This window comes from Maniola hyperantus, chromosome 2 (assembly GCF_902806685.2).
Source record: "Maniola hyperantus chromosome 2, iAphHyp1.2, whole genome shotgun sequence".
In the NCBI taxonomy this organism is placed as follows: domain Eukaryota; kingdom Metazoa; phylum Arthropoda; class Insecta; order Lepidoptera; family Nymphalidae; genus Maniola; species Maniola hyperantus.
The window spans coordinates 2,486,970-2,506,542 of record NC_048537.1 but is presented as its reverse complement, the minus strand read 5'-3'; the positions used below and the strand labels follow the sequence as shown (position 1 = coordinate 2,506,542).

The 19,573-nt window shown below is 37.3% G+C and overlaps 2 protein-coding genes across 4 annotated transcripts in view; both read right to left on the bottom strand.

Annotated features, from left to right (window-relative positions):
* Positions 1-760: 760 nt before the first annotated feature.
* On the bottom strand, positions 761-2,842 carry Adi1 (acireductone dioxygenase 1). Its single transcript, XM_034976476.2, has 4 exons — positions 2,604-2,842; positions 2,180-2,346; positions 1,616-1,748; positions 761-1,108 (listed from the first exon to the last, which is right to left on the bottom strand). The coding sequence occupies exons 1-4, from the start codon at positions 2,706-2,708 to the stop codon at positions 761-763; spliced, it is 753 nt and encodes a 250-aa protein (XP_034832367.2). The 5' UTR covers positions 2,709-2,842.
* A 1,194-nt stretch (positions 2,843-4,036) lies between these two features.
* LOC117987228 (uncharacterized) overlaps positions 4,037-19,573 on the bottom strand; it is an 87,001-nt gene continuing 71,464 nt past the window's right edge. For all 3 annotated transcript variants that reach the window (XM_034974202.2, XM_034974195.2, XM_034974187.2), the window contains 3 exons: positions 15,965-16,058; positions 8,551-9,278; positions 4,037-7,788 (listed from right to left, as the gene is read on the bottom strand). In XM_034974202.2, coding sequence (XP_034830093.1) covers positions 7,678-7,788; positions 8,551-9,278; positions 15,965-16,022 — 897 coding nt within the window. In that variant the 5' untranslated portion in view covers positions 16,023-16,058 and the 3' untranslated portion in view covers positions 4,037-7,677. The remainder of the gene's footprint in view (positions 7,789-8,550; positions 9,279-15,964; positions 16,059-19,573) is intronic.

Below are 19,573 nucleotides of genomic sequence, written 5' to 3'. Positions count from 1 at the left end.
GCATGATTAGAATAGGTATAATTTTTCATCTATAAGTTCTGCAAGTTGCTAACGCGCGTGGCTGCCATTTTAGTGACATCAGCACTAGACTGAAGTTTCGAGCTGATGGTATATTTTTTATTTCAACTGACGACATTTCGATGTTAATGAGACATGGTTCCAGCGCAATAGCAATTTGCGGAACTTATAGTTAATCTATACCACTACTGACAGGCCAGAATGGTTGTAGGTTCGAAATTCGAATCTATTGAAAAATAATCTAAATTCAAAATTGTTCTTACTGTATCAATATGAATAGAATGTGAATAGTAAAACTATAGTGATATCATAAAACATTTATTGAATCTTTAACATGAATATACAACAAGTTTACAACTAATTATAAACTTACTGCTTTATATAATATTCCAACACATAAAAATGTTAGCATAATGTAAAAATCTCTACATATAAATAAACCAATAGTTTTAGGAGTGTAGAATTTTATCCACATTGGCCACCTCCTACTTCTGTTTTATAAGTTACGTATAGTACGCGACAGGTTGAGATGGCAATTGCGGTATCAGGCGGGGGAAGTCCCGCACGTCACTCGCGCTCGCCCGCACCGGGTAAGCGCGGGAACTGTACGGGTGTGCGGGGCGTTCCCTCCCCGTCTGCCATCTCGACTTGTTGCGTATTATACAAACGCCAGTAAGTGCGTTTTTGTTCAAGTTTAATTTAATATAATATAGATTATAGAAACAGTGTAACATACTGTCTATCAAATCCTATATCTATCGTTTTGGTGGTGAAGGAAAACATCGTGAGGAAGGAAACCTGCAAGTGTGAGGTTTTCCATAATGTTCTCAAGCGTAGGTGTGAGGTCTGCCAATCTGCACTTGGCCAGCATGGTGGCGGTGGTGGCTTTTCCATCTGAGGGAACCACCCTCAGTATGAATGTAATGATGATGTGATGATAGATAGATAGGCAAGAGTCTTCAGTAGGCAGCAACAAATCCTGTCTGCAGTTTCTGGAGGTACTCCTTGCGAGCAGCATGTGGTCTGCGGGCCGGTTGTATGGCAGCACACAGGCTCGCCGATGAAGACAACGCTTTGCGTGAATGAAGTTCTGAAACAGAATACTCAACAGTCATATACATAGTATGACAAGGATCTTTTGGCACTTTAATGACATTGACAGGGGGCATAGTTGTAGAAAAAAGGCTGCCAGCACATAAAATCTCCTTAATTTTAGAGAATATTTTGAAAATGACAATGTTGAAAATCAAGTAAGTTTTATCTGATTCTAACTGAATGAGAAATTAGGTAAGCCGTCCCACTTTCCACAGAGAGAAAGAATAATAAAAACCATTGATAGGCCATGGACTTGCAACTTAACCTAACTATATGTTAACCAGCTCAAATAATATATTTACCTAGTGCTAAATAAAAAAATAAGAGGCAGACACATTTTTGCCGTAGGTATCTATTTTCAGGACATATCGTGATAATACACAACAATATGTATTGTGTATATGGAATACAGACAGACATTGAAGTGATCCTATAAAGGTTCCTTTTTTTCTTTTGAGATACGGAACTCTAAAAATTGGAAAAATGTCACAATCCAACTTACATTAGTATCCAATGTAAACCGATGGTAGATACCACTAGGGATGATGATCATGTCCCCCGCAGCAACTGCGATGCGAATCCACTGGTCCTCTCCATCTCGCACGTCAAAGTAGCCGGACCCATCTAGCACCAGCCTGGAAAATTATATTTATTTTGCAATCTATAAAGAGGTTCCGAGATCAGCTTGACGTCAAGCTATTGTACCGCAAGGCCAAGGTCTGCAGAAATTCCACAGATACGGACGAAACAATTTGCCTCATTTCTAATTCGAACCGCTGAGATTTGGAACACCCTTCAGTTGTTCCCCTCCAATTATAATATAGGTACCTTCAAGTCCAGAGTGAATTAGCATCTTCTAGGCAAGCATTGCTCCATCTTAGGCTGCATCATCACTTGCCACCAGGTCTGATTGCAGCCAAGTGCTAGTCTATAAGCGCGATTTTAGTTTTGCTGGTAGTCTCAAAATAGTATCATTTTAAATACAGATGGAAGTAATGTTTGTGTAAGGTACTTTCTACAAAAAATGATCAATAACTCACAAGTCACGTCTAAATAATCTTCATACCTTATTTCTTCATCAGTATGAAGATGTTCTTCATAAAAAGATTTTATTTTCTCCTCATAGTTTGGCAGGCACTCCTTTGAACAAGTGATTTCATCCTCATAAGTGTAACCTCTGTCTTTTTTTATTTTGTCTAGCACTCCATCCGTTGTGTAAGTCTCCACATTTATCTGTAATTTATACAATAATCTATAGATTAAAAAGTTTGTGAACTCATAATTATTATTTAGTAGGTAAGTACCTAGGATAAAATAATAAGTTACAAAATAATGTAATATACTTCTTCATCTCATCTCATTTTAGCTTAATTCAGTGCTTTCGTTGAGTAGTGTTCCTTTCCTTGAACCAGTGCCAGTTTAAATAAGATAAGAAACCAACAACAACTAGTAAATAAAATTGATATGCCATCAAAAACGCAGAAACTTACATTGAAATACTCGACTCCAGTTTTTTTGTACAATTCGTCGAGGTGTGATAAACTTGGAGGGTTCCTGTGGTGCTCCAGCGCTGGTCGTTGGTATCGGTTGTCCATATACCAGCTTTAAACCATGGTTATACTTAAAATTATATTAATAAAAACAAGTATTTTTTTAAAATTCGTTTTTAAATTGGATATAATATTATTGGATGATTATTGGTATTGGTCTGTGACACCGATAAAAGATAAAAGGTCTGTGATCTGCGATTGGAATCCAAAGAGTAAAATTAATGTATTGGAATCACATTTTTTTACAAACAGATAGAAATAACTTGCGTCAGCTCTGGATTCCAGCCTCCTTGTCATCACCACAGAGAAACAACCTTGGCATAAAATTGATTTTCCATAGTTTTTCTTGGCTTCTTTTTTATGCTTATGGACAGAAGAATAAATTTTATTGATCCTTTTCATGGTGAAAGGCAGATTAAATAAAAAGCATTTTGCAAGTAAAAAATAAATTTAATACATTAGGTACAATAGTCTACGAATGTTACACTCTTTCAACTAAAGTATACAACACAGTCACGAAGATCGGGGTTTTATAATTACGATTACGTCTATCAAAAATATCTACACTTTGTAAAAACTACTTAAGACATTGAAAAAAATCTTGCAATTCCATTTTATTAATATAACACCAAAGATAATAAGTAAGTTTTATACCAGATATAATATGTAGATCGCATCGCACATAATATCACGTTTTGAACGAAAATGTCACGTCACCAGCACGAGTTATGGACGCGACAAATAAAGTACCAGATGACAACATTTTAGGCTGCTTTTTCAATTTCCATGAGATCGGAGTAGAGCGGAGCGGAGACGAGTGTACTTGGACCATAAATATTAGAATTGGTCTTACTGACGCAAGACTAAATTATGACAATGTTTACTTCAAGCTGTCGATAAATTATTGATAAAGCACATCTCTATCTCTGCACATACATCTTTTAGTCATAATACATGTCGACCAATCAGATTGCTGAGAGGTGACGTGATAAAATTAGAACGCCATCTATCAATAATTTGATTGGTCGGCGGAACACGCTTCCACTCCGCTCCTGTTGCGTTTCAGTGGAGAGGCAGCCCTATTAGGCGAATGCAGAAATGCGTTACTTTTAGCGAGACGTGTATATGTACGATGAACATACTTTAAGTAGTGTGTATAATTTGGGCATTATTGTATAATTGAATAATGACGATAGATAAATCCATGTTAAATCGTTAACAATAGCGATATGCGAATAAGTTTAATGTACAATGTATCCAAATCTGTTAATGATACAATTACAATCAAACGTCACGAAATTGGGTTTGTACATTATTGTGGAAAAAGTAGTAAAAATAGAACCAAACAAAAATGAAAAACCAAAGGTTTATCGAAAATAAATGCAACAATTAATGCTAATAAATTGGACGGAAATCGAAATTACAAATACACAAGTAATTATAATAACAATTTGTAACTATAGACCAAAAATTAAAACAAGTTCATAAAAGAAATTTCATTTGAACCGATTTTATCGGATGAGTTACTTCAGAGTGCATGTCTGACTTTATAACCAATCCGGTTTTACTGAGTACATAATAATAATATAGGCCGGTTGTAAATAATCTACAGTATAGTGTATGGTAAAGTAGTTAGTCACATGTAGAGAATCTTTTTTTTTCCGAGAAAATTCCGACGAATTGAGAACCTCCTCCTTTTTTTGAAGTCGGGTAATGATTGTGAAATGCCATTGAAATAAGCTTTCCATATCCTTTCTTCCAAAACGATACAAAAATTGACATATTTCAAGGCGATTTCGGGTGCGCTTCCTCTGAAGCGGAGCGGAGCGGAGACGTTGTTCATTAGACCAATCAGGTGATTGTTAAATTACGTGATGGTTTTATCACGTTATCGGTCAATAATCTGAATGGTCTAAAACAGTTGCGGCTTCGCTTCAATGGAAACACAAAATAAGTTGCTCTGATTGATTCATCAAAGCACAGCATAACCGCTGGGGTTAGAACATAATATTTGCCACTTAGATACTTTTTAGGCATTTTACTTTAGTGCAAGTAGATATTCGACTTTTCATAAAAGCTTTTTACAAAATATGTATTTGACGCATTTTTTTACATTCTGTATCGATTTTGTTAGTTCTTGCAATTCACGACGGCTAGTGAACTTTACTTGTGGTAAGGTAACGTCGTTTACATGCTCATTGCGTAAGTGTGCGTGCATGTCGGACCAATCAGTCGCGAGCAAGCGCTGTCAAACGCACACATTTAGTGTATATACCTTACGTATACCGATACAACTTAAACACAAACATGAGTCATTGGCCTTCGTGAAATGCAAGAACTATACAATGAATACAAATTACGTTATGTATGTACCTAATTATCCATATTGATAGTATTAATACTCATTATCACATACGTATAATTAGTTTAGTTTGCGTTTACAATCAATAGTATATGTGAACACTGAACAGGCAGTTTTAGAAGTTTCAATGTCATTATATTTAAACATTAGAAGATGCCCGCGATTTTTCGTTAGCGTGGAGTTACGATAAAATCCCGTGGTGAATAAAAAAGTAGCCTATGCTTTCTCTGTAGGTACTAAATTTTTTCAAAATCGGTAAAAACGGATGGGCCGTCAAAAGGTAACATGTACACAGACAGACAGACACACTTTCGAATTTTTAATATTGTAGTAGGTAGGTACGGATGAGACTGATGGGAGTAAACTAAAGTTAATTTCGTTTAGGTACATACAAAAATTTCCACATTTGGGCTGCAGGTTTTTTAAAGCTTAAGATTTTATTATACTATCTTGACTTAAAATGAAATATATTGAGATCATTCTTATTCCTATTTAGATTAACTATTTTATGTTTACTTCAAATTGAATGAATATTATACAGTCACATTTATAATTTAAAAAAATTGTAATACGATTATACAATCAGTAATTAGTATCAAAGATGTAATACTACATCTTTGTTAGTTGAATATGATGGATAGTAATAATAATAATAAAGGTCTTCGCACATTACATAGACTCGACGCCGACTCAACTCCGACTCGGCTCACAGTAAAGCATGGAAATGTGAGTATATCGTGTTACTTACGGTGGAAAAATATAAGTCCAGGTTATTTGTAGCTTAAGAACTTAACCCCGGCTATTATTACTAGTGGATTTGCGACAAAATAATCGTGATCCCTTCAATGTCGTAAAACAGATTTTGACTGTATTTAATTAAAAAAAGTGTACCACGCGTGGTCCACGCTCTGTACTTTTTTTACAGACTTCAATGTAGATATAAGGAAAACGATTAAAGCTCATACTTCCATGCTATACTGTAAGTCGAGTCGGAGTGGAGTCGGCGTCGAGTCCGTGTAATGTGCACAGACCTTAATAATTTTTAACATTTGGTTGACATAATATATAATTTTTATATCTATTTTTAACATTTATAATAAACATAAAATATACTTAGCTATCTTTAATGAAAATAAGTAATTTCAATTATTATTGGAACAGTACAACGAAATAATAATGTTATCACAATCATACTAAAGTTATTTACAGGGAAGATTTTCTAATAATATAAAACGATAGATCTATTAATATAAATTAACTGTTATTGGACTAATCTTAACAATTCACATCAATTATTAAAATATTATGATACGTTTTTCTATTATTATTTAATAATACAGTTATAAGAGTTGTACCACACAACAAATCCAATAAAATTAAAGTTTTACGAAACATAGATAGTAAACTAATTTTAGTGCAATTTAGAATTTAATATTAGTTTTCAATTAAATTAACGATATTTAGTCATGTCGAAAACTAGGCAGATTTAATTACAGAAAGAATGGCTTGAATATTAACCTATCAATTTAGTTAAGTTTAGTGCAAATTTTAGATTTTTTTACACAAAGATTAAAAAAAAAACTATTTAACGATCCAAAAAAGTTATTTATATATGAACTTTCAAAAAGCTAGTGTAAGTGTACGAAAACTAAAATAAATTTCGATTATCATTATGATAACCAGAAAAATTTAAAAGTTTATGTGTACACTACAAGATTGTATAGAATTTTAGTTCTGTGCATTTGATTTAATTTTTTGTAACAGTTACTGTAAGTTATTAGTATAAACTAAAAATACTTTTAAGTTATGAACATTCAGATCTGAAAAAAATAAACAGAGGTAAGTAAAAGCTTTACGCATTATTATATAAAAGAAATTAATTTCATTAGAGACACAAAATAAATATAAGTGAGATATAAAATTAATTCTGTAAATAAAATAATTCTCATGCAGTAAATTCATACTATTCAATAGCAAATCTATTGAAAACTAAACTTTAACTAAAATCAGATAAGTACCCTACTATAAATATAATATATGAGCTATCCCTTTTGCAAACGACATTTTGACACCTTATTCCAATTTATATTTTTTCTAAGTTTAGTTAAAGTTTAGTGTACTAAAGAATTGGTAGTAAACATAATAACACTTTTAATAACAGTTACATTTAGTAAACTCAAAAACACTGGGATTTTACGTAATACTTAGTGCATTCTAAATAAACATGTTTTGTGTCCTAAGAATTTGTCAATCACACTGAAAATATTTTGATATAATTTAATTAGCCACCAATGATACGAATTTTAGTCAAAATATCACTAATTTTAGTCAATATAATAAACTATAGAGTTTATCGAAATAGTTTTCATAATCACTAACGAGACTAATTTTAGTCAAAATGTCACAAATAGTTCTTTTAATGTCATGGTCAATAAACCGATAGACGTTGGGGTCCCAAGGCGCTTGAATGACCGGAAAATACAGGGTTTGGAAAACACCCATGGGACGTGAGTCCGTTTCAAGCAGATGCGCTGGTAATTGCTGGACACAAATATGAAGAGGTATAAGACCATATTCTGAGGAGCTCTTCGTAAGACAGCTATGTCCAGCAGTGGACGTCTATCGGTTGAACCACCGATGATGAATGTCATATTAAAGCTTGGTGTGCTTCACCGTGTCAGTCCAATAGTTCTGGATTGTCATCGCCTCTAGCGAGTTCAGAAACGAATCGTTGTCCAGGCTGTACATTTCCTCCGAGTTGTCCTGGAAAAAAGACAAAGAATCTTAGACAGTATGATATTATATATATATATATAATATTATAATATATATATTATATATATTATATTATAATATGATATATATTATATTATAATATGATATTAGGAGTCGGGGAAAAAACAGTAAAAGACGGTGAGCTATTTTGTCGAATGGTTTTCTACATTATCTTGAGTACCATAAAGGCGAAAACTCACTTTCGACGATATGTCGAATATATGGCTATGGGTGACGTGAAATCGAAGAAAAATAGGTGATTCATAGGCTACCTATGAATGTGCCTAGAGACGTCGAAGTTTCGAAATATTAACAAGTTCCCTAACTTGTGACTTGGCTCAAGTATAGGTTGGAGGCCGATTGCCTAGAATACGCCTATTCAATCTTGCCTTGAAGGTACTTGAGTTATAATCATCACCATGATCTACCCACGTCGGTCCACTACAGAGACCAGGTGTTCTCTCAGAATGAGAAGGGTTTAGGCTCGCCATAGTCCGCCACACTGCAGGCCAAGTGCGGATTGCTAGACTTCACCTTTAAGAAAATTATGGAGAACTCTCAGGCATGCAGGTTTCCTCACGATGTTGTGCTTCACCGTTAGACCCATTAGTCAGTAGTCGCCCACGCGGCGACTCGGTCGAAGATCGGTTTTTATCACAATAAAAAGAAAGTGATATTTAATTTCTTAAAACGCACATAACTCTAAGAAGTTAAAACGCATTTTATAATATTAGTAGGTAATGATCTTACCCGGATAGTACTGTCGTCCAAATATCCACTCGAATCAGGATTCGAGCACTTGTCATTCAAAGTCTGTGGTTTATTCAAGTACCTCCTCCGGTACAGAATGAATGCGGTACTCCCAGCCAGCGCAGCCAGCACCAGAGCCGCGAACGATATGCCAGCTACCGCTCCAGTGTCCATCCCACCATCACTTGAATCTATTATCCTTCTAGAACTTTCTACGTTCGGTGGGATTCTTGTTTGTAGAAACGCCGTCTCTAAAGACAGAGGTTTCTCAGTCACTATTCTACTTTCGGACGCTCCTTCTAAAGTCAGGTCTTCTTTGACAAAATCGGGTCTTGTTAAGTTGCGTTTCTTTGCAAATGTGGAGTTTTGAGATTCAGTCATGTTTGTGTAGTCTGTAATTGTTATGTTAAGGTTTGTAGTATTTTCTGGCAGTGATATAATGGAGACGTTGGTGTCTGTTATGTTTATGGGAGTCCATTTTATTTTTGTCTGTATTTCTGTTGCATTATTGGATGTTAGATTTGTTGCGTTGTCTGTTATTGTTGGTTCTTTGTCTGTGGTATTCTTCTGTGTTATCATGGTTGTTTTGTTTGTATTAGTATTTTGTGGGGTCTTAGTGAAGTACATAGCTCTCGCTTGTCTCTCAGAGACGTGGGGTTCAATTTCAAAGTCCGCATAGTGTTGCAACTCTTCAGTTTGGGGCGCTGCGAGGTTTCTTCCGGTGCTCGCTGAAAAGATAACGAGTAATTAGTGTTTAAACATCAATCAGCATAAATTAACTATAATTAAGCCTTCCAAATGTACTAAAATGTGTGTCGTGGTACAGAATAATGAATTTTAATTGAGCTAATTAGAGATAATTTTACGCGGTAATGTAAAGTATAGTAGGTACTTGTCTCTGCCATGAACCAACTGTTTTTCTAGGTCTATGCAATTGAGGATTATCTAATAGATTGAAGTACCTGTAGTAAAATATTACTTCGACTTTATTGTTAGGGAAACTGCGAGCACCATTGAGAAACTAATGATCACTGGCAACATCCGAGGATAGAGACCCTGAGAACGTAGCCCAAAACACGCTTTGGTCAGGCCACCCGCCCTCAATTGTTTAACTGGCTGAATTTATGGTTTCTTGTTACAACAGTAAGTAAGAGTGTTAGCCAACCAGCAGTGATTGCGATCGTCACAAAGGTCTCGATATAATGTAGATATCGTAGGTAAGCAACTCATAATCATTTATTTGGCTCGAATATGGTAGCTGTACATAGATTATTTACATGGGGTCTTAAAAATTAGGTAATCATGCCGCCAAGCAATGGCGAGCAAAATTTATTGAACCCAGGAAATGAATAATCTCTATAATATATAAAAATGAATCGCTGAATGTGTTGCTGATAGCAAATCTCGAGAACAGCTGAACCGATTTCGCTAATTCTTTTTTTTATAATATTCCTTGAAGTACTGGGATGGTTCTTACGGAGAGAATTTTTTTTAAAAAATCCTGAAAAAGAATAGGCGGTATGAATTTCGCCGGAGCAGCTAGTGATTAATAAAATGTACACAGCCCAAAGTTTTGGAACTTTCAATACCTGAAAGCTCAATAACGGGCCCTGACCGAAATTACTTAAATACAATAATGGTTGATCATGTTTAAAATGAATTATACCAAATACCACCATAAATTCAGGAAGCCCAGAGCTTTTACAAATATAAATCATTAAAATTCCTCTATTATTCCGGTGAATTTTTCGAGTCTTATGCAGCTGTGTATGCAGAAAATTAAATTTTGCTTCTGTTCATTTCAACTCATTATATTTTCACCATTACAGTCCGAAATTAGCATAATATATATCCCACTGAAAAGCTTTTATCTTTCTTACTTTGCGGACGTAATTTATTCATGTCTACTTAGTCCCAGAGGTGTACAAATGTAAAGTTATTAATATCATTGTATAGCAGACTGTGACCTGTGGCTCTACCGCGGTTGTTTGACAGCTACAATGTCACGATCGCAATCATCTCTGATTGGTTAATGCTCGCTCACTATTGGCCACAATGCATTGTTGCAACAAGAATCGCACAAATTCAGCCAATCAGAACAATTGAGATTGTAATAATGATTGATGCAGGTTTTAGACAATCGCCCTGCTGGTTTAACATTATAACTTGGTAGGTACCTACTTATACTTACTATGAGGCTAAATCCCTATATCTGTAGCCAACTGACCCACCCCGGCTTTAGAATTCCAAAATCCTTTTTAGTGGGGTCTCGTTATAGAGAAAATGCGTCAAGTGCGAGTCGGACTTGCACACGAAGAGTTCTGTACCATTGTACAAGAAATAATACTTTTTGTTTTTTGTGATCAGACCACTAATTCACGGTTTTCGGATTTTTACTGCACATATTAAGACCCAGAAATTTCTAGCAAAGTCTTAATAATATTAAGACTACTACTAGGTACTTGCCAAATTTCTAGGTAAATGGGAAGTACCCTATAGGTTTTGATTCCCTTGAATTGATAGACAGATAGACAACGAAGTGATCCGTGCTTATAATGGTCCCTTTTTTTCTCCTGGAGGTACGAAACCCTAAAAGATACCAATTAGCCGATTCGACGAAAGACTGGCAAGTTTCGACTTCAGAGGTCGTTAAAAGCGTAATATCGTGTTATTTCTTCCACAACTTTCATGCCGAGACTTATTTACCGCCGGCCAGGGAAAAAGCAATTTAATAAATCAATGGAACCCGATTCAAGCGTAGGTTTTTTTAGGGTTCCGTACCAGAAGGGTACTAATGGGACTCTATTAAGCCTCCGCTGTCGTTTACAGATTAATCGAAAACTTTGGACCAATGTGTCCAATACTGGAGCCATAATGGAGCTCTATGTACATATAATAACTAGTGAAGCGTTATCCATCTATACTCCATACTAATATTATAAATGCGAAAGTGTGTCTGTCTCTGTCTGCCTGTCCGTCTGTCTGTCTGCTAGCTCGTCCGTTTAACCGCATCCCGGGGAAGGACATAGGCTACGTTTTATCCCGGAAAATCAAGAGTTCCCACGGTATTTTTAAAAACCGAAACTCACGCGATCGAAGTCGCGGGCATCAGCTAGTAGATAATAATTTTAATGTGGATCAAACAAACATCAAATCGCGTGTTACCTACTAACACAAAACATTTTAACATAAACTTCACATAAACCATGAATGCGCGAATAATATAAACAACTAAAATAGCGTGCTATGCTAATAATATTCGTGCGTATTGGTCATGTATGAATAACCAAGAAATATTGATATTTGATTTTCGGTATCGATATTTATAATTACTTGTGACAACCCTACATTATTACGGCGATTACGCACTGCACTTCCGACATCCGAGTTCTATCCGTCATCCGTGAGAATACCAGCGATTGTCTACGACATTTGTCATAAGCTACCATACAAAACAAAAAGGAACGTATTTTTACGGACTCGGATCGGATGAGTGTGTAACCGTCGCTATGGCGGAAACAAATTATCGGACGCGGCTGACGGACGCAGCTAACCGCCGCCGTGACTATCTGGACGATAAAATGTACACAATTGTGCAAACTATCGGAAGTAAGTAGCGGACGTATCCTTGGGCCGTCTATCAGTACTCGGACGTCCGATAGAACTCTAGCCACCGCGTCCCAAACGACTGCACACCACGGCTGTGAGCCGCGGCTGACGAGCACGTCCGATAGTTTGTTTCCGCCTTTATTATTTTGTTGCACTTCATTATTGCATCTTTGTACCTAGCTATGTAAGCTGTGTTAGGTAAATATTTTGAGTAAATGCTCAATTGAACTGAGTATACTGTACTGTGTACCTACAACAAAGAGTCAGAGTAAATAGCCACTCGGACCACACCCCAAGGTCGCACAATTAGTTCGCGTGCGAATAATTACGTTTCAGCCCAAATAGGGCTGTCACTTCCACATTCATTTTATTTATGCGTTGTATTACTATGTGAAAAAAAACCGGCCAAGTGCGAGTCAGGCTCGCGCACTGAAGTTTCCGTATACTACAGTGGTATTTTTTCGTCATTTTGCACGATAAGTCAAAAACTATGATACATAAAAATAAATAAAAATCTGTTTTAGAATACACAGGTGAAGACCTTTCATATGATACCCCACTTGATATAGTCACTCACTTCGAAAGTTGAAACTACTAATTGTTAGTTCATGACCACAATTTTTTTTTTCACGGTTCACGGTTCATTCACGGTTTTCAGATTTTTCCTCAAATGTCAGCTATAATATGTACCTACCTGCCAAATTTCATGATTCTAGGTCAACGGGAAGTACCCTGTAGGTTTCTTGACAGACAGACAGACAGACAACAAAGTGATCTTATAAGGGTTCCGTTTTTCCTTTTGAGGTACGGAACCCTAAAATGAATCACTAAATGTGTTGCTCATCGCAAATCTCGAGAACCGCTGTACCGATTTCGCTAATTCTTTTTTAATAATATTCCTTTAAGTACGAGGATGGTTCTTACGGAGAGAAAAATTTAATTCAACCTCCCCCTCAATTTTCTAAACTCCACCCGAGCGAAGCCGGAGCGTGTCAGCTAGTTGAATATACATGTAATTTTGTAAATAATTGAATTCCGTTGCTCGACTACCAATGGTAGAGACACGAGTTTCTCTATTAGTATATACTTAGTATGTTGCTTATTTACCTATATTTTACTAGTTTATTGCCGCGACTTAGTCCGCGTGGAATTAGGTTTTTTAAAAATCCCGTGGGAACTCTTTGATTTTCCGGGATAAAAAGTAGCCTATGTCACTCTCCAGGTCTTTATCTATACACATGCAAAAACTCACGTCAATCCGTTGCACCGTTGCAACGTGATTGAAGGACAAACCAACAAACAAACACACTTTCGCATTTATAATAAGGATACTGATAACGTTGTATAGAAGCAGGCGTTACTTTGCGGAAGTCCATGATATGCAATGAACCAAAAACTTAATTTGCTGTAATCCGCTGAAACAGGTCGAATCTGTATGATGCAACATGCAGCATGCGGAATGCACCGCCCGCCCTCCCACTGCTAACCATGCAGGAAAAGCAGCCACTCGGCAAGCAATACGCACCACCACCACGCAGCACCACACAAATCCCAAAACACACTCGACGCACCTTTCGACCCGACACCGGAGCATCCTCAGGAGATGTAGACCTTACAATGCACGTGGTGGTGCGTATTGCTTGCCGAGTGTCTGCTTTTCCTGCATGTTTAGCAGTGGGAGGGCGGGCGGTGCATTCCGCATGCTGCATGTTGCATCATACAGGTTCGACCTGTTTCAGCGGATTACAGCAAATTAAGTTTTTGGTTCATTGGTACTGATAACGCCTGCTTCTATCCAACAGCTAATAATAGCAACTGCTATGTAATGGAGGTACTCCTACGTTGGGTATTCAATAATGTGTAATCCTATCGGCACGTTTCACGTCACGTTAATCTCTTTAGAGGTGGATCCTTCAGCGGAAGCCCTGTAAGGCGCTTAGCACCCTGCGCTCACCCCGGTTGGCCTTTTACACCCACTCAAATAGGGATGTTACGTAATAGCGTATTATAAGTCTGCTTCCACTACAAGCGCATAACGTGCTCCATTATGTGCTTATTTTATATGAATAGTCTTAACCACTAGGCTGTCACGCAGTGGCGTGCAGCTCATAGAAGCATAAACGCACTGCTTACCCTCAATGTAAGAAATCAATGCTTACTTTTTTCATTATAACCTGCCGTAAAACAAGTTCATACCTAAATGCATACCCTGGCTTGAAATCCTGTGCACGCTACTGCTGTCACGGCTACCGAGATTTAAATCGTGATAGCCTAGTAGTTAAGACGTCCGCCTCCTATTCGGGAGGTCAGAGGGTTCGACGCTGCCACAGTGCGAATTGCCCGACTTCACACACCTTTAAGAACATTATGGAGAACTTTCAGGCATTTAGGTTTCCTGACGATTTTCCATCACCATAACTCCGAAAACTTAGAGGAGTGTGCCAACCGGCTGCCCAGTGACCCTATCACCACTTTTTAAATAATGTTGTATACTTGATATACAACGAGTATATGCGTTGTAGCAGGTCACGTTTCGCGTCTTAGCCTTAAGGCGAGTCACTGAGGCTAAGCGGAAAAAACTGGTTTGCTAGATCAAATGTTTTAGTTATTTACTATTAAATAATGGCCTTGCTAAAAATATACAATATACCTAAAGACATTGTCCGAAGAATGTGCTACTTTGATACACAATAGGAAGTACTTCACTCGATCAAATAAAATCTTGAAATAAGCCGAAATAAAAGAGTAAAACGAATTATTTAATACAAAAATTACTGACTTGGCAAATAATTTTTATATGGAAATATTTGTCTTTAAGTACTACAGAGAACCTGCTAAATTTTGGTTTTCAACAGGACTTCTATAATTTATTACCTTCAAATTTAACGTTTGAAACACAGAATTTCAACGTTGCCAAGCGGTTTACTTCAAAGCCGCGCTGCCCGCCTCGGTGACTCGCCTTAACTTGAATGTCAGACATTATAGGAACAACAATCTATCGAAGTTTTACGCAAAACGGTAGAACTCGTAAGTAAGAACATAAATTATTATAAAGTTAGTTTGCTCGCGGCAATTTGGAAGGTAAAATTAAACCCCACCCCTATATGTACACAACTTTACTCAACAACTCTTACTAATTATCTAAATCTATATATATAAAAGGAAAAGGTGACTGACTGACTGACTGATCTATCAACGCACAGCTCAAACTACTGGACGTATCGGGCTGAAATTTGGCATGCTATTATGTCGTAGGCTTCGACTAAGAAAGGATTTTTGAAAATTCAGAAATCCTTTTTTCAATCCGCTCAACGGGCGGTCGAGGTGCACCAGGCACCTAGGTGGTGAGGGTGACATTGCACGCGGTGACGTGCGGTGCGGTTGTAGAAAAAGGAGGGTGGAATGAGGTCAAACAACTCTTCAGAGCACTATAAAGGCGATAGAACCGCAAAGAGAGCTTAAGTCTTTGCGGTGCTCCTTTCCAACGAGCCGGAAGTCGAACAGCCCACCTTTGGATCCGATCAAATGGAAGGAGTTGGTACTTGTGCTATAAGACGTATCTACTTGCCAAATTTCATGATTCTAGGTAATCGGGAAGTAGGTACCCTATAGGTTTCTTGACAGACAGACAACGAACGAAGTGATCCTATAAAGGTTCCTTTTTTCCTTTGGTGGTTAAAGAATTTTACTTTTACAATGTTAATTTTGCTTTTGAGGTACGGAACGGTAAAAATATTTACAGGTTGTGTATAATGGACTTTGCATCATTATTATCAAAGGGGAGAAATAATACTTTTTTAATTACCTATAACGGTGAGGAGCATTGTCACCCAGAACCAGTGCATCCACCAGTGCAGCGTCATGACGGCAGCGTGGGGACGTCTGCTCCGCCCGCCGACCTGCAACCAAATGACACGTTCCTTGATCTATGATCATATTATCTATATATATAAAAGGTGTCGAGAAGTAGGTTTAAGAGGAAGACAGAGGCTTGGCGGATGATTATGTTCAGTAAAGAATCTCGAAAAGGCCTATGTCCAGCAGTAAATGACATAGGTTGATGGATGGGTGGATGGATGATATACAGGGTGTAACCAGAGTCCAGAACACTGGGCAAAAACGAAGAAGGTGAAAGTGCTGATGATTATACTGATATGGTACCACAAAAAAAAACGCGAAAAATATTTTTAAAAATCTATATTTTGTAAAAGTTCACGATATGTTGCAAATAAAACATGACTGACGCTAGAGGTCAACGAACGTTGCGTAAGTAGGTCACTCTAAGTCATTACCACGTCGTAGGTGGGACGTTGACACGAGTTTTGCATGCTACATTACGGATTTGAAAAACACTAAATCACTAAAACTACAAATTGAGGCAAATGGTTATTGGTATTGGATTGTGTTTAGGTATAGTAGGTATAACAATAAGGATGAGTTTTTTTTTTGGTATTCATTATAGGCAAACGCTTGACCGCAATCACACGGTAGCGTTCTGCTTACACCCTGTATAAGAGGATAATCTGTCTAACTATCATCATCACATCAACGTAAAGCTAAGAAAACAGTAAAGGTACGGACAGACGTGCTAAAAAAAAGCGTGCTTTTATGCTAGCTTAATGTTAGCATGCTCATGCAACTGTTCACATTTGCCAGCAATAAGCATGCTTAAATAAACTGTAGAGTTATATGTTGTATGTTGTACTGAGTACATGCTAATAAGCAAACCCTGTTCAGACGCGCTCGGAGCACGCCCCCTTCTACCCGCGCCTCAGGTAGCATGCTCGAAAATCAAACGTCGGTTGATTTTTTGAGCATGCTCGAAATAAGCATGCTCATTACATGACACACGTGCTACTAATGAGCACTTGCTCAATAAAAGCATGCTTTCGTGCTAGTAATGAGCACGTCTGTCCGTACCTTAAAGGGATGTCAGCTAATAGTTTCCGATTGCAATTATCTTATTTCACATCCCCCTGGCCCCAGATCTTGTTTGTTTTCAAAGTCAAAGTGAATTAATGTTACTAATACGAACCGTGGTTAGCGACTCTCAATGCGGTATTAAATAATACTAATTTGCTAATTAAATCTCAGTTCATGGCATAATAGTGAACGAGGCCTTGGGAGCACATGTTAAAATTATTATTAACTTTAACAGGTGATTAAATATGACTGAATATTCTGCGAGCCCCATTCCGTAAAATGTTCCGCCCGAATGTTTTTCTATCACTACCCCTATTATAAATGCGAAAGTGTGTTTGTTTGTTGGTTTGTCCAATTGTTGTCGTTAGGGATTCGGATAATCGAAAATCCGGATAATCGAATGTATGAAGAAAGCGGGTTTTGTGCATATTAGGTAGGTATGTAGTTCACTATAATAGTGTTTTCAATTTTCAAAGTAAGATAACTATACCAAGTGGGATCTCATATGAAAGGGCTTTTGCCTGTACATTCTAAAACAGATTTTTATTTATTTTTATGCATAATAGTTTTTGATTTATCGTACAAAATGGCGGAAAAAATACCCGAGTATGGAACCCTCGGTGCGCGAGTCTGACTCGCACTTGGCCGAACAATTTTCGGTTGGTAGTCCGGATAATCGCGAATCCGTATAACTGAGGGCCGGATAATCGAGTTTCTTTAACTGTATTTATCTATCTGTCTATCATATGTCCCCTCGCTGTGACATATTTTGCTGACAAATGGGCTGACCTCATGGGTCAGATCCTGCACTTCTGTGAAAATTTATAATTTTGCTTTTTGACATGACTAATTTATTATTTACTAGCTTATGCTCGCGACTTCGTCCGCGTGGACTACAAAATTTCAAAACCCTATTTCACTCCTTTAGGAGTAGAATTTTCAAAAATCCTTTCTTAGCGGATGCCTACGTCATAATAGCTATCTGCATGCCAAATTTCAGCCCGATCCGTCCAGTAGTTTGAGCTGTGCGTTGATAGATCAGTCAGTCGATCAGTCAGTCAGTCAGTCAGTCAGTCAGTCAGTCACCTTTTCCTTTTATATATATAGATTATTAATTGTAATTTTAACTTAATTCCATTTCAATTTTTTGTAAGTATGTTTATGTTAGTTAGTTTAATTAGTGTAATTGGGCTTTATGTCCGTTCTAATTAAATAATAGTAATAAATAAATAAATGTATTTTAGCGGAATGTCGTGTGCGTTTTTTTACTCCAAAATTCGAAAATTTCCGAAATTCCGCCAAACGTATTCTTTTAAAGTCCATAGCGCTATTCACGCACTAATGAGTCAAATCTCCGCAGGCGGGATGATTACCGTTTTCCTTTGTTGTTCCGCCTACGCGCGACTGTCAACACCTAGGATAGTGCGGAATAGACAATTGAAGAAAGGATTTCCGACACCTTTGTTTCACAAACAGTTTTTAATGAAAGCTGAGCTGGACATGTCATACAAAAGAAAAAGTTTCAGAGCATTTTCTAGCTACAAATGATTTTCAAACAAGACTTACTTACTTATGTAATAATATACCTCCCTACTTACTATGCTAAGCTATAACATTGCAACGCTATAGTTGGACCATTACGAATGTGCGAACTGGGTCATTTTTTATCAGACCTCTCGCTTATACTTAGAGGCCTTTTGGAACTGAAACATGATGCTCTGGTGTTGTGTGTACCTAACAGTTAAAAAACCGGCCATGTGCGAATCAGACTCGCGCACTGAGGGTTCCAGATAGCTATTATGACGTAGGCATCCGCTAAGAAAGGGGTTTTGAAAATTCAACCCCTAAGGGGGTGAAATGGGGGTTTTAAATTAGTGTAGTCCACGCGGACGAAGTGGCGAGCATAAGCCACGAGCATATATTTTTTCAACTAAATTTTATATAAATTTTATTTATTTAGTTGGAAAAATATATTCGTTGAATATGATCAGATTTATCTACGTCCAATTTTGCCAAAAAACGCTGCCATATTTCAATGTCATTACACCAAGATAATCTTTCATAGCGAACCGTATACGTACACCCATAGCACGATGAATCGGCAATTTTCCGCGATTTACCCTCAAATCAACGAACGAACTCGTAGGTAACTAGTAGGTAGGAATTAGCTGGTGCTCGCAAATGAGGTTTTAATGTCTTTAGTAGAGATGGAGATCACAAACGAAACTATGTGTTAGAATTGAATGTTTTTGAAAACATGTTTGTGGTTGGCCTCAAACTGGTTAACGCCCGCTGGGATTTTTGCCTCTGTCATTCGTATGGGATTACGTAACAGACAGAGCGATATACTAACTTTTCTCCGTGGATGGAATATAGTACAGTGCGACAAGGCTCACTTGGCACTTGAATGACATTGTCAGGGGGGCGCTGTTGGAGAACAAAGGCTTAGACTATTCAAACAAGAACAAAGGGGACACTTGACGGCAACGTT